Raw genomic sequence first — 14,886 nt, 5'->3', positions numbered from 1 at the left:
AAATGTTGCGCCATTTTTCTTTAGGCCAGTCAATGTGCTCTTTGGCAAATTGTAACCTCTTCAGCACATGTTTTTTTTTCAACAGTGGGACTTTGCGGGGGCTTCTTGCAGATAGCTTGGCTTCACATAGGCGTCTTCTAATTGTAACAGTACTCACAGGTAACTTTAGTCCTTCTTTGATCTTCCTGGTGCTGATTGTTGGCTGAGTCCTTGCCATTTTGGCTATTGTTCTATCCATTCGAATGGTAGTTTTTCGCTTTCTTCCACGTCTTTCAGGTTTTGGTTGCCATTTTAAAGCATTTGCGATCATTTTAGCTGAGCAGCCTATCGTTTTCTGCACTTCTTTATATGTTTTCCCCTCTCCAATCAACATTTTAATCAAGGTACGCTGTTGTTCTGAACAATGTCTGGAACGACCCATTTTCCTCAGAATTTCAGAGAGAAATGCACTGTAACCAGCATGTACAACATTTGCTGCCTTCCTTCTTATTCCTTCCTATTATTTTGAACATGCCCCTTCCAATTAGTGATTAAATTACACAGAATCAGCAGCATGCATGTCTTGACTGTTGAGTCTGTTGGATTTCTATTACTGTACTACACCTCCTTGTAAATTGTGTGCTATGTAGAAATATCATTTCTACCAAAAACAGTGATTTATCAGGTTAGTGATGTCTGACTGCTATTATTTTGAACACAACTGTATATAGCATGTTCAGTTTTGTGCTTTTATTCAGTGCTAGGTTGTTAAACATCTCTTAAAAAGGGGTAATTATTCTTCATGTTTAACAGAAATATATATAATCTGTGAAAGAAAACATGTTTTGTTTGTGACTGTTATTCTTCTCAACAGCAGATATCCAGCCAAAACATGTATTCAAACAATGTAAAACATGGACAGGAAATGACTGTAAATGTTCTTAATATAGTTTTATAGTATATTTTATAGTAATATATAGTTTTCACTGCTGCTTTGGCCCCAGGTGAGGTGATTTCCACTCACTTCCTGTTCTTTTTTATGTCTTTTAATTAAACAGGAACTGGGAAGATTTTTCCTTCCTGTTTTGTCTGGCACCTGTCCAATAGACAGGAATTAAGGAACAATCCTATAAATGGGGCAGCCAATCAAAAGGTTGATAGAGGTTCTGATCCTTTCATACTATTTTCAAATGTATTATTGTGACGGGGGTGTAGGCAGGACGGAACACACATGGAGGATGATAAACACACAAAGCTTTATTGACATATGGGGGACACTTAATCAGGGTTGGAAGGTAGCATCTGGGTACCCAAACAAGGGAAGTAGAGGGGGGCGGAGCCCAAAACAATAGTAATCCGGCCCGCAATAGGGCAAACTTGGAGTCTCTGGTAAATTGTAATCCAGGCAGGGTAATGGAGGGGCTCACAAACAGTCCAGGCAGGGGAAAGTAAGGGGAAAAGTCACAGACAGTCCAGGCAGCGGCAACAGGGGTATAGACACTCACAGTTCTGGCAGGGGTCCCTTCGGGCTCCCAGTGGCCGGGAGCAGGCAAAGATAACCCTCAGTACACGGCAGGTAATCCACACAGCAGGTAGTTCACAGCAGCAATGGGCAATCCTGGCCCCAGAGTATTAGACAGAGTATTGTGGGGCCCACAACAGGTAGTTCACAGCAGTAAAGGGTAAGTAATCCAGGCAGAGAAGAGTAAGGGGGGAAAGTTCATGGACAGTCCATAGAAGGATATAACAGAGGTGCAGACACTCACCGTTCCAGCAGGGATATCCCGACTCACAGCGGACGACAGCAGGGGGGGCGACCCTTCTCAGCACACAGCAACACAAGCAATTCTGGCCCCGCAGTATTAGGAAGTATAGCAGCAGATACTCCTCCTGAGCCCTAAGTATCAGCAGAGTGTTCAGCGGGTGATAGTCCCCAATCTCCCTGGGAATTACAGAGTATTCAGCGGGTAATAATCCTCAAGTCCCTGGGGTATTGCAGAGTGTCCAGCGGGTAATAATCCTTCAATTCCCTGGTGGATTACAGAGTGCTCAGCGGGTAATAAGTCTCTATTCCCGGGGGTATTGCAGAGTGGCTGCGGGGGTCTTGCCTCAGTGTAGACCTCCCAGCAGCTGGCAGTGGACAGAACAGCCAGGGAAGCCCTGCACCAGCCTTCTTAAGCAACCTCGGGTGGCGTGCCTCATCGCCTGGGCAACAAGGCACGCCCCCTTGACACGGGCCACGCTCTCGAGGAAAATCCCGTGCCCGTGCCGCACTTGCCGGGGGGCCACGCTGCGTCAAGCTGACAGCCTTGTCCCGGAATCTCCCTGCGGGAGATCGCCCCTCTCAGGCCATATGGCCAGAGAGGCGTGAATTACGCCGCAGGGGGTCATCTCCCTCCCTCTGGCTGCACTAGGTGGGAGGAAGATGACAGGGCAGGGTGTGGAAAGTCACACCTCTGATCCTGTGCAGCCTGGCTTCAAAGGGCCGTGACAGGATGGGGGAGGGGTAAGGAAGGTGCCACACAGCTCTCAGGCACACCGTGACAATTATTACAATAAATTTGATTGAGTAGGTTTACATATAGGCAGTACTATCATATACGTCAAACCTGATTCCACACCTGCTTTGTTATATTTAGTAATGCATCCAAAACACAGCACTCTGTGAGTAAATCCATAAAAAAGACATTTCCAGTTTGTACTGTCAGATGTAAATATTACTAATGCCCACATGGCATAACTCTGTGTATGAAAAACATTAAACATTGTCTGAACAATAAAAATTAACAATTATGATGTGTACAGAAATCTAAAGAGAGCCTGTTTTCAGACTATTTATTTCAAGATAAATCCTTCCATAAGATGACATGTGCAATTAACATAGCTTGTTTGTGTTAGTTAGCTGAAAAAGTCTCCTTTGTGTACATATCCAAAGACTACTGCTTGGCGTCCCATCTTGGATGTGACGTTAACAGCCTCAGCAGACTCAAAAGCTGTCACTCTATAGTATTGTTCTTTACTCCTTCATAAAATGTTAGATAGGGAGGTAAAGGAAGGAGTAGAGGAGCTTGGCCAGTACTGAGAGTAATTACTAGTGATGGGCCAAGCACCCCTGTGTTCAGTTCGTGGCTGAATGTTCAAATCTAATCAACATTTGATCGCGAACCTCAAACTCGATGCAAGTCTATGGGAATCTAACATGTAAATTCAAAAGTGCCCATTTTGAAGGATTATATGCAAGTTATTGACCATAAAAAGTGTATGGGGATTAGGGTACTACCCTGAGGGACATGAATCAGTGAAAAAAATTCAAAAAGTACCTTTTTTAAATAGGCAGTTATTTTTCATTGCTTAACCTCTTAGCGCCAGTGCCTCCCGGCCCTTTAAGTTTCAGAAATCGGGAGGTGGGAGGGGTTTTAGGGTCATGTGACCTCCGTGAAAGGGGAGATTGGGTCCTTTCCGTGAGTCACAGACACAAGTGCTGGGAACGTGTAAGGTGCGCTCTCAGCACATATGTATTTTCTAATTGTATGAAAATATGCGGCCACTCTGCGTCAAGGCCCAGACGCCAAGAGGCCGCATATTTGCGTGCTCTCGGCATCAAGGGGTTAAAGTAGAATTTAAAAAGAAAAATTCCTACAAATATCATGCATGGAGGGTCCCCTTAAACTACCCTTAGGCCTGGTAGGACTTTTAAGGGGAACCTTGCCCCCCAAAAAATGGGGAGGGGGGGAAAGCATGGGATCTTGTCAAAAACTGCTGTTTTGTTTTTTGTTCAATTAAAGGAAATTTTCAAAAGTCTGGCGTCTTTGGTTTTTCTAAATTTAACCCTTTAGTGAATAAGTAGGTGTACAAGTACCTCTTACTCATTCACAAGGGGGGCAGCATCAGGGTGCCCCCTAATTTTGAGAGGTACCCTGATGCTAATGAGCATCCCTGCACGCAGACAACCCTGGTCCAGTGGTTGTGGGGAAAAGGCCCTTGTCCCCACCGACATGGTAAAGGGTCTGGTAAGACTTTGGGGGGGACCCTTGCTGTTTCTATTTCAATGTATTTTTTGTTTTATTTTTATTTGGTTTTTTTGTTTGTTTGTTTTTTTTTGTCTTTCATGGAGAGTAATCTCCCCTCTGTCTTCGCCAAAGTCCACAAACAAAGTGCATAAGGCTGCAGTGTAAGTAGCCTTATATAGTGTGGGGTGTAAACTTAGCAGTGAGCCATGACTGGCCAAAATCACCATGCTGTGATTAGCCAAAGCATTGCTCCTGACCTGTGGTCAGGTGCATTGCTTTGGCCAATCATTGCTCTCACAATGTACTATGAGAGCGCAGTGCATTGTGGGGTGCTAGGCAGGCGAACAGCCCTCCGAACCCAATTACCATTTGTGTTTTTGGCAAACACACAAAAGGTCGAAGTTCAAGTCGAACTTACGCTCAAGCCCACATCAAGCCCAACACTAGTAATTCCACAAGCAGCAATATGTTATACCAACCAAATAACAGCGTATGAACCACTGTCCACCCACAAAGTGGGCAACATTACCCCACATAAAGGTGGAATGCAATGAGGAGGAAATTATGAAAGGGGAGGGAAGGTGGGAGAGCAGGTTAAAAGATCCAGAAGGAAGGCTGAGGAGAATCCAGAGGTGAGTCCAGCTGACAGACCTGAGGTAATTGCTGACTCTGCCCAGTAACAAGAGAGGATATAAGTGAAAGGTTACACTCATTGGGTAGATGTTTCCTGCCTAAAGATGTGTCACCAATCCAGTGCACAGCATCTGAGGAAAATCATCCTAGCAACAGTAGGCAGCTTGTTACCTGAAACAAAAAGCAGAAAGAACCAGCAAAGCAGCCAAAGAGACATGGAATGAATAATCATCATAGCCCCCTATTAAGAGTGAAATGTATATAAAAAAACAAATGGGTAATAGGGGTGACAATCCCTTGGGGCCACTTCTCTATTTTTTCCTTTCGTGGCCCTGACATGAAAGGAAAAGTTGTCCTCACCACGTCTTGATGCCTAAATGCATTGAGTTGTTGCCATGTAATTGGCTGATTAGCAGTTTGTGTTACCAAGCAATTGAACAGGTGAACCTAATAATGTGGCCGGTAATATATATATATATAAATATATATATATATATATATATATAGCGAGAGAGAGAGAGAGAGACATTAGCAGTCACATATTTTTAACAGAAATATATGGAACTGGTATTTGGATCACTTTCAGTGTAATACCTATCATTGATGTATATTATATTTCTGGGTATTTCAGTTTTGTGTAGATACTGGTGGTTTGAACCAACACTAATTTACATTTATCTAAAATTAGTTTTTTTTTCCACTGATCTCTGTTTCTGTCTGGTCCTACAAGGCCATATCAATGATAATATTTAAACATATAAGATACTATCACATGATTTTACTTGCCAGTAAAAAACTGATATATCAATTTTGGATGTAGACAGCCTTTAAAAAATACAGTAGCACAGTGACTTTGTTTATCAAGAAAATGTACACCTCTTTTTTGTCAGTGACATACTCTTTATATAAGACATTTTTTTTTTGCTGAACAAAAGGTAATCAAATTTATGTATAATCCTGCATAATGGTGCTTGCATGCAAGCAAGGCAAGTTCCTGAATCCCAGCAGAAATATGCTGACCATTTTATAGCTTTCTAATAATATTTTACTGCAATGCCGCATTAGTCTTATAACACTGTGTATGCTTCCAACAGGTGCTTCTAATCAGCAATATTATTGTAATGTATTTGCATATTATAAACAGCCAAAATGCAATAATTTCAAAATCCATTTAAATGAATAACAAGACAACATTCATAAATTCACATGCTCTGCTAACATATTATGTTTTAAGCATTACAAAAAATAATGAATTATAACAAGAAGTATTTCTTTCTTTATTAGAGAATTAAAGAAAAGAGAATCACTGAAAAGTAAGTATCTATAACAAATAACACAATATAGTATGAGCAAAATGTAATTAAGAGAGTGATGTAATTTGTAAAGCTTGGTAATTTCATTATAGCGGTAAAGGATATCAGACTGATTCGATGCATTTCCATTGGAGCTGTGGAATAGATAAAACTGTATTGTTTTTACTACACTTGCATAAACTATAGCTTTATTTTAATTATTATCCTTTCAATGTCAGTATTGAATTGTAGTTAAGTTACAATAAAAGTATAGTCAATTCAATTATTAAATTAGCTGTCTCTCAATGTAAAAGAGAATTCTGTTTATGCCGGTCATGAACACAAGAAGCCTTATTTAGTAAAAGGTTGCAAAGCTTTAAAGCAGTCTTATGTAAAAGCTAACATGTTGCTCTATACTAGCATAGTTAAAAACAGCCACACCCTTTAACACACAGTGTCCCCACACATATTTGAATGGTATAGTAAAAGAGGTGCAAGTCAGATCAGTTCTGTTGCATAGAGATGCAGTCATTATGTACATTAACTTAAATTATCAAATATTTGCACCTCTTTATAGCACCCAAAAGTGGACAAACATTGCTTCTTCTTCTACTATTCTATCTAAAACAAAGCCTCCTGTGGTGATTACAAAATTCAGTGCTTGACCTGTCAAATGTTGAGTTGGGTCACCCACTTATTATCTCTCAACTATTTGCAGCTCCCTCCTCATTGCAACTCATCCTCATCCCCCCCCCCCATTCAGTCTATCATGAATCTACTACTAGACTAATCAAGCTAACATACCCCTCAGTGTCTTCAACCCTTTTCCTGCCAATCCTTCCAAACTCAAAGCCATCCACAACGCTGCCCCCAGCTACATCTCCAACCTCATCTCAAAGTATCACTCAAACTGTCCTTTTCGCTCTTCCCAAGACCTACTGCTCTCTAGCTTCCTTGTCACCTTTTCCTATGCTCATGTCTAGGGTATCTCAAGAACCTCTACTCTCCTCTGGAACCCCCGACCTCAACCTGTTTGGCTATTTCCTCTGCTGTTTGCCTTTATACAGTCACTGAAAACTCATCTCAAGAAGAAAGCCCATCCCGCCTCTACCCAACAACTGGAATTTGAATTCTTGAACAACCCATTCCCACACAGTTATTAACTTTTTGTTTCACTTGCCCCACCATTTTAGATTTTTAAGCTTTCATGGGAAGGACCCTACTAGCCATTTTGTCTTGAATTACAGTTGTGTTCAAAATAATAGCAGTCAGACATCACTAACCTGATCAATCACTGTTTTTGGTAGAAATGATATTTCTACATGGCAAATAATGTACTAGCAGGTGTAGTAGAGTAATAGAAATCCAACAGACCCAACAGTCATGACATGCATGCTTCTGATTCTGTGTAATTGAATCACTAATTGAAAGGGGCATGTTCAAAATAATAGCAGTGTGGAGTTCTATTAGTGAGGTCATTCATTCTTTGAAAAACAGGTGGCAATTCTTGCCCTTATTTAAAGAAGGAAGGCAGCAAATGTTGTACATGCTGGTTACAGTGCATTTCTCTCTGAAATTCTGAGGAAAATGGGTCGTTCCAGACATTGTTCAGAAGAACAGTGTACCTTGATTAAAAAGTTGATTGGAGAGGGGAAAACATATAAAGAAGTGCAGAAAATGATAGGCTGCTCAGCTAAAATGATCGCAAATGCTTTAAAATGGCAACCAAAACCTGAAAGATGTGGAAGAAAGTGAAAAACTACCATTCAAATGGATAGAAGAATAGCCAAAATGGCAAGGACTCAACCAACAATCAGCTCCAGGAAGATCAAAGAAGGTCTAAAGTTACCTGTGAGTACTGTTACAATTAGAAGACGCCTATGTGAAGCCAAGCTATCTGCAAGAAACCTCCGCAAAGTCCCACTGTTGAAAATAAGACATGTGCTGAAGAGGTTACAATTTGCCAAAGAGCACATTGACTGGCCTAAAGAGAAATGGCGCAACATTTTGTGGACTGATGAAAGTAAGATTGTTCTTTTTGGGTCTAGTGGCCGGAGACAGTTTGTCATACGACCCCCGGACACTGAATTCAAGCCACAGTACACTGTGAAGACAGTGAAGCATGGTTGTGCAAGCATCATGATATGGGGATGTTTCTCATACTACGGTGTTGGGCCTATTTATCGCATACCAGGGATCATGGATCAGTTTGAATACATCAGAATACTTGAAGAGGTCATGCTGCCTTATGCTGAAGAGGAAATGCCCTTGAAATGGGTGTTCCAACAAGACAACGACCCCAAACACACCAGTAAACGTGCAATATCTTGGTTCCAGACCAACAAGATTGACGTTATGGAGTGGCCAGCCCAATCCCCGGATCTTAATCCCATAGAAAACTTGTGGGGTGACATCAAAAATGCAGTTTCTGAGGCAAAACCAAGAAATAGAGAAGAACTGTGGAATGTAGTCCAATCATCCTGGGCTGGAATACCTGTTCACAGGTGCCAGAAGTTGGTTGACTCCATGCAACACAGATGTACAGCAGTTCTCAGAAACAGTGCTTATACAACTAAATATTAATTAAGTGATTCAAAGGAAAGCAAAATCTTCAAACATTTTTCAGTTTATATAGTGAATGTTTGAGTTTGTAAAGAAGAATACAAACGCTGCTATTTTTTTGAACAGTCTAAAATTTAACTTTTCTTCAATTTTTTTGGAGGAACAACACAAATTTGATATATTTTTCTTCATGTTTTGATGTGGAATAGAATGTGTAGTGTTCCTAATGCATTTGTGTGTATGGAAATAAAAGCTATTAGAAGGATGTTGAGCTTTATTCGCTTTTTTCAACACACTGCTATTATTTTGAACACAACTGTATATTATATAATATATATATATAATAAAAATAATAACATATTTGGCTTATGTATGAGCATTTTAATGAGAGGAAATGCAATGCAAATGTTATGCATAAAATAGATTATTAGCAGATGTGTGGTTATTACAGGATTTTCTTAGTTTGACTGACATTACACATTATTATCCAGGAAGGATGTGCTATCTACAGAAGAGACATCCACTCCAGTAATTTCAGAAGAACCTCTTACATTTACAACTGGTAAGCAAACAAAAAGCACAGTTTTTCAGTTATGTTATTTTTAAATAATAAAAAAGATGGGTAATGACATTAGCTACAAGTTTTGATAAGTAGTGTCTGCTCTGTACCTAAATTGTTATTTTAGCCATGTTAAACATGACTAATGTATTGTACTGTCTTTCTACATTACTATTGCAGTATTATGCATGCTGTCTCTCTTCCACAGAGCTAAATCTATTTAGTAACTGACTCTATGTACTGTCACCGCAACAGTCTAAAAAAAACTCTAGGCTGTACATTAGTACATTAGGAACTGGTTTATTAAAGAGCTAAGTAGAGTTTGTAAATACTCTTGATATTCCAGTAAAGGCATATACAGCCATTACTAACCTACTTAGCTTTCCTACATATCATCACCATAAGGTTTCATTCACACGGCTTCAGAAGGCCATACTTCTCCAGTAATCAGCATACAAATACTGTACAGTCAGGCTGTTTGCGTTCTGCTGCAGCCTGCAGCCTACATAAATCAATGACTGGCTGACAGATACCACAGCTGTATGCATGTAACTTCACATCCAAATGGTTACATGTGATTAGGGACAGGGGAGTTGACCTGAATTTAGGCTGTCCCTAATCACATGTAAAAGCTCAAATGTTTGGCAACTGGTAATTCTGGACACACAAGTCTGATGTTTCCTTGCTACGTGCAGCCCTGTGAATAAGGTCCATGAGTTTTCTGAGCCCCATACAAACCAATTGTGAAAACCCATGGTCAACATTTTCCCATTATATCTGCCCCATTTTTAAAAGAGAGATCTTCTCGGGAAATACTAATCGTACTGTATATAGATTTGTGGTTCTGAGGATTCAAGGTGTTTTTTTTATTTGAATTTTTAAATTCAATAAGCACCTGTATTTTTTCACATGACTAACTAGGTAGCTACTGAAAGCCCAGATAGCAAGACCTATATATAAAGGAATTTGGCCTACAATATGTTGATTGGTTTTCATTGTATGCCTTTTTATGTTGGTGAAATAGTAAATGCAAATGAACATTTTGCTATGGGATGAAATTCTGAAAGGAAGTGAGAAAGTACATAATTATTGCACTCTAAAAAAAAAACTAGCATCATACTTTGCAGCTACGAAGAAGAAAAATCCTAGGCTGAGATCATGAAACTGCTTGGGGACACATAGATAAAAATAATTTGATATAAAGAACGGCGAGGTCACATAATTACAGAGCACAGAGCACAAAGGAAACCTAAAAGACATTTTTAATATCGTTTTTATTACATTTGTTAAAGTTGGCAGGAATGCAGCAAACAGGAGTGGACTAAAAGGATTTCAGAGCTTTCATTGCTTTTATTTTTCAGGCTTTCCTTATTCAGTATCTCTTGTAACTTCAAATGACACGCCCTACAATGATACCGCCAATGACACAAAACTATTACCAGAGGTATGCTAGTGTTGTTAAGCTATAAAGCTCAGATCAATATTATGAAAACATCAATTCATAATGTATAGTGGAAACTAACAAAATACAGTAAATGTTGTATGATTCACAAGTGCCAGATAAGAAAAGCTAAGATTAACCCGTGCTAGGGTCTTTTGACTTCTTTCTACTATGGCACCACTACCTATACACTTACATATTTACATTTATTTTGGGAGCTGTGCCTACAAAAAACAAGCAGAGGGCAAAGGGCTGGTCATCAATACTACATGTGGTCTCCCTGCAGCTGATCTTTCCCCCATTACAGAATTTCGATGCCTAGTTTTGCATTGCGTCTCTGTGTGGAGGCAATCATCAAGGTAGAAGCAGGGCTTTATTTCCCCATGTCAGGGCCTCCAGCAAGAAGAATAGTGAGCAGCGCAGTAGTGTCATCACCAAATCTCACTCCATATCCCCTGAGCAATTAGAGACATCAGTGCCTGAGATCTCACACTGCAGATATTCAGCTAAGAAGCTGTATGCACAGGAGTACTTGGCACACTCCCATATCAGAAAGTGAGAAATTCAAGACAAAAAGTAAATTTTAGGGTGCTGCCTAGACACAATTAACACTTCTAGATGTTCTCTGTAATATAGCAAATCTTTAGTTTTTGCGTTCAGGTCCAGTGTAGATGTGTTATTATTGCCATAATTCTGGCATTGGTAGTTTTTAGCTGTATGCTCCTGTTACTATGGATTTATACTTAAACTCAACCTACTAGTTCCTGACTAACTAATAATGTATCTCATATATCAGGGTAAATGTACCCAATGAAGGGAGTGGCCACAGGTGATACTCCCACATAAGTTGTACCTGTTTATCTGCAGTATTCTCTTCTCTGCAGCAGTTCAAAGAGCAGAATTTATACAGCTTGTCTGAAATTTCAGAAAGCAGGGGGCAGGAATTGAAGTTGTACTCTGCAGAGCTTAGTGAGGAGGGCTCTGAGAGCTGATTGGAGGGAAGGGACACCCCCCCCCTTTGCACTGCACACAGCAACAAAGCTGAGGTTGTCAGTCACAGGTTATGTGCTTAAGTTTCCTTCTCTGTCAACCTTTTTTTTTTCGTATCAGGAAAACTTGTCAGATATGATTCAGACAGAAATAACTCAAAATTCTCTGGATTGAGACAAGTATACATTATAGAGGGATATGCTTTGTTCATATCTCATGGGTTTACATCCATGTTAAGCCTTAACACCTAAAATTTAGCTAAAGGAAATATACTACTTTTTTTTTAATTTGGGTAGAGTGCTGAAGGGATAGAACCACATTGAGGTTTTTATTGTTATCTGTGTTTCTGTTAGGGAGAGTAAAGCTGGCCATACACAGTTCAGTTTTTTTGCTCAGCCACTCAGTGGATGAGGATATGGGAATCATCCCCACTGTGTCATTGTGTTCTTACAACAGGACTCCCCTGCCATTATAATACATTGACCAGCGCTGTAGACGATTGGCTGCATGTGCTGATTGAGCAAAAATTTACTGGTTGATTGATAGATCGACTTCTCATGAATAAGAATGGCCATACATTAATTGAAATTCATCCAGTTCAGCAGGATTCATGTATGGTTAGCTTTACTCTCTAAGTGTTCTGATCACCAATGTTACCAGGAACGACACTGAAGAGAAGTAAATCCAATTTTGCCAGGACAATAAAGAAAAAAAATTTTTTAATGAGGACACATGTTCTTGTGACAACTTTTAAAGTAGGGATGTCCTTCAAACTGAAATCATATCCTCTCACTTCCTGTCAAATCTACAGGATGGAAAGTCAAGGGAGATCCTAGCAATGAGACACAAATGCCAAAAAAAAAAATGGGTAGTAATTTTAACCCTTCCCTGATCTATATAAAATGAAAAAAGATTTTGGCTTTAGATATAATTTAATCACTAAAACACAATCTTATGCCTACCACTAACCAAATCGTTAATGCAAATTAACTGCTTCCACTCCACCCTATAGCAGAAATACTGCTACAGGGCAGCATGGGTGCTCAAAATCACGTATATATATATATGTGATTTTGCAGTTCCGGGTAGGGGGCGCGGACCACTCGCGGCCTTGGCTGTCAATCACCGGGTCCTGGCCGGTGATTCCTTGCAGGCACCCGGCAATCTCCGAGGATTTCCGAGGGGGGGAGAGACCTGTATGTAAACAATACACGTCTCTCCCCTGTCAGCTCCTGCACATTGTATAGCAAAGCCATACAAAGCAGTGTGCTTACAGTGAAACACATACACAGCCCACATAGTAAAAACAGCACACAGGTAACCCTTTCATCACCCTACATGTTAACCTGTTCACCCCTTCCTGCCCAGTGCCATTAGTACAGTGTCAGTGCTTTTTATTAGCACTGATCACTGTATTGGTGTCACTGGGGATGTCAGTGATACCAAGTCAATTCCCCCCAGTGTCAGAATGCCCGCCGCAGTGCTGCTAAAAGTCACTGATCGCTGTCATTACTAGTGAAAAAAAATAAAAATGCCAGTATCTATACCGTCATTTGTAAACGCTATAACTTTCAAGTAAACCAATTAATTTACACGTATTGAGATTTTTCTTTTTAGCAAAGACATGTCGCAGAATAGATTTTGGCCTAAATTTATGATGGCATTTGATTTTTTAAATTTTTTTACTGGACATGTTTAATAGCAAAAAGTCAAAAATATATTTTTTATTTCAAAATTGTCTGTCTTTTTTGTTTATACCACAAAAAAATAAAAACCATACAGATGATCAAATACCACCAAAGGAAACATTTATTTGTGGGGGAAAAAAAACACAAATTTAATTTGGGTGCAGCATTGCATGACCACACAATTGTCAGTTAAACTAACACAATGCCATATCGCAAAAAATGGCCTGGTCAGGAAGGGTAGGTAAATCCTCTGGAGGGCAAGTGGTTAACCCTAATTTTGTTTACTCAACGCAATATTTAAAATGCATGTGCAGCATGTAGTCCCCTGCCAAAATCATGCATTACCCGAGCAAATGTATTTGACAAACCCGTGTCTGTGCGTAATTGCTATGGGTCACTTCACTGTTGATATTTTACCAATATTTGAACATATTTAATGATATACCTTAAAAGGATTCTATATCAGTTGGAAAATCACACTCAAACAAATGCTTAAAGTGTACAAACAAAACACATTTCTGTCGGAAGACCTTGAAACAGTTTAGGATTTAGGATTGTGTGTTCTTAAGCGTAACCAAGTTTTGTCAATAAAATCAGTCAATACATAAAATAAATGTGCACAAATGCATAGAACAAATGCTTCACTGACATGATGATTTATGAAAACCATGGTTAAAGGCTATTGAATTATTATACTACAATACTGAATAGTAAAACTGCTGTTCAGTCACAATGCATAATATAGAACATGAGCTTTAAATAGTAACAAATCCATAGAAACACCACGAGACTGACAATATGTATCAACACAAGGTTGTAATCAAGCAAACAGCTAGTATTATCAATGCATTATTTTGACTTACTTTTACAGAGGTACAGTCACTATTATATAGTTAGGAACAGAGGTACAATGATTCTATTTTATGGCATGAATATGCTTTTATTAAACAAATAGGTCCTGTCTATCTGAGTTTCAAACATTTCACAAAAATTTGGTTAGCTGTCCATTTTTCTAGGTTTGTGAAGGTGTGCAGTACTGATTGCATGGATTTCATATACAGTAGTGTCATGATTTAAAACCCACACATGCACAATTGGAATGAAGGAAGAAATAAAGAACATAATTAAAAAATGAGATACTTTCAGGATTTAGAAGAATAAAGCTGGGTAGGCACTGTGAGTTTTTTCATTCAACAACCGATGGGTTAAACAAATAAAAACTCACCGATTCCTGCATCCACACAAGTGATGTGGATATAGGGAGCTCCCCCCACCCCCATCAGAATCCACTGATAACCGCTGCAGCTATTGGCTGCAACAGCTAATCAAATGCTAGTTTTCCAGCAGAACCGTTCGATGGAAGCCAGTCTAATGGTCAGCTGCTGTTGAACAGACAGATCTGGCTGAACTAGCCAAATTTCAATATGTGTATGCCCACCTTAAAAAGAGAGAATTACTACACAGAAAAGGAACAGGTTTGCTATGATGAAAACCATTATTAGGGGAATACATTTATATTAGATAAACAAATAAAGCCAAATCCAAAAATCTACTTAAAATGAAACTTTATTTTTTAACCCCTGCATGCCTAAGGGTAAAACAAATCTTAAAGCCTAAGCACAATTTTGCAACTTTGACATGTGTTAGCAAAACTGTACATATCATCACAACTACTTTGTGCATCCAGGTGGATTATACTTTGTGTTTTTCAGGACAACTTCGGCTTTCATTT

General features: G+C 39.5%; 1 protein-coding gene across 1 annotated transcript in view; it reads left to right on the top strand.

Annotated features, from left to right (window-relative positions):
• IMPG1 (interphotoreceptor matrix proteoglycan 1) overlaps positions 1-14,886 on the top strand; it is a 229,709-nt gene that overhangs the window by 14,476 nt on the left and 200,347 nt on the right. Inside the window, exons 4-6 of the mRNA XM_089681308.1 lie at positions 5,907-5,935; positions 8,968-9,038; positions 10,397-10,479. Of these exons, the coding sequence (XP_089537434.1) occupies positions 5,907-5,935; positions 8,968-9,038; positions 10,397-10,479 (183 nt within the window). The remainder of the gene's footprint in view (positions 1-5,906; positions 5,936-8,967; positions 9,039-10,396; positions 10,480-14,886) is intronic.

This window comes from Staurois parvus, unplaced genomic scaffold, assembly GCF_062004578.1.
Source record: "Staurois parvus isolate SC_StPar_1 unplaced genomic scaffold, SC_StPar_1.0 ptg000264l, whole genome shotgun sequence".
Lineage (NCBI taxonomy): Eukaryota > Metazoa > Chordata > Amphibia > Anura > Ranidae > Staurois > Staurois parvus.
This window is presented reverse-complemented; position numbering and strand designations above follow the sequence as displayed.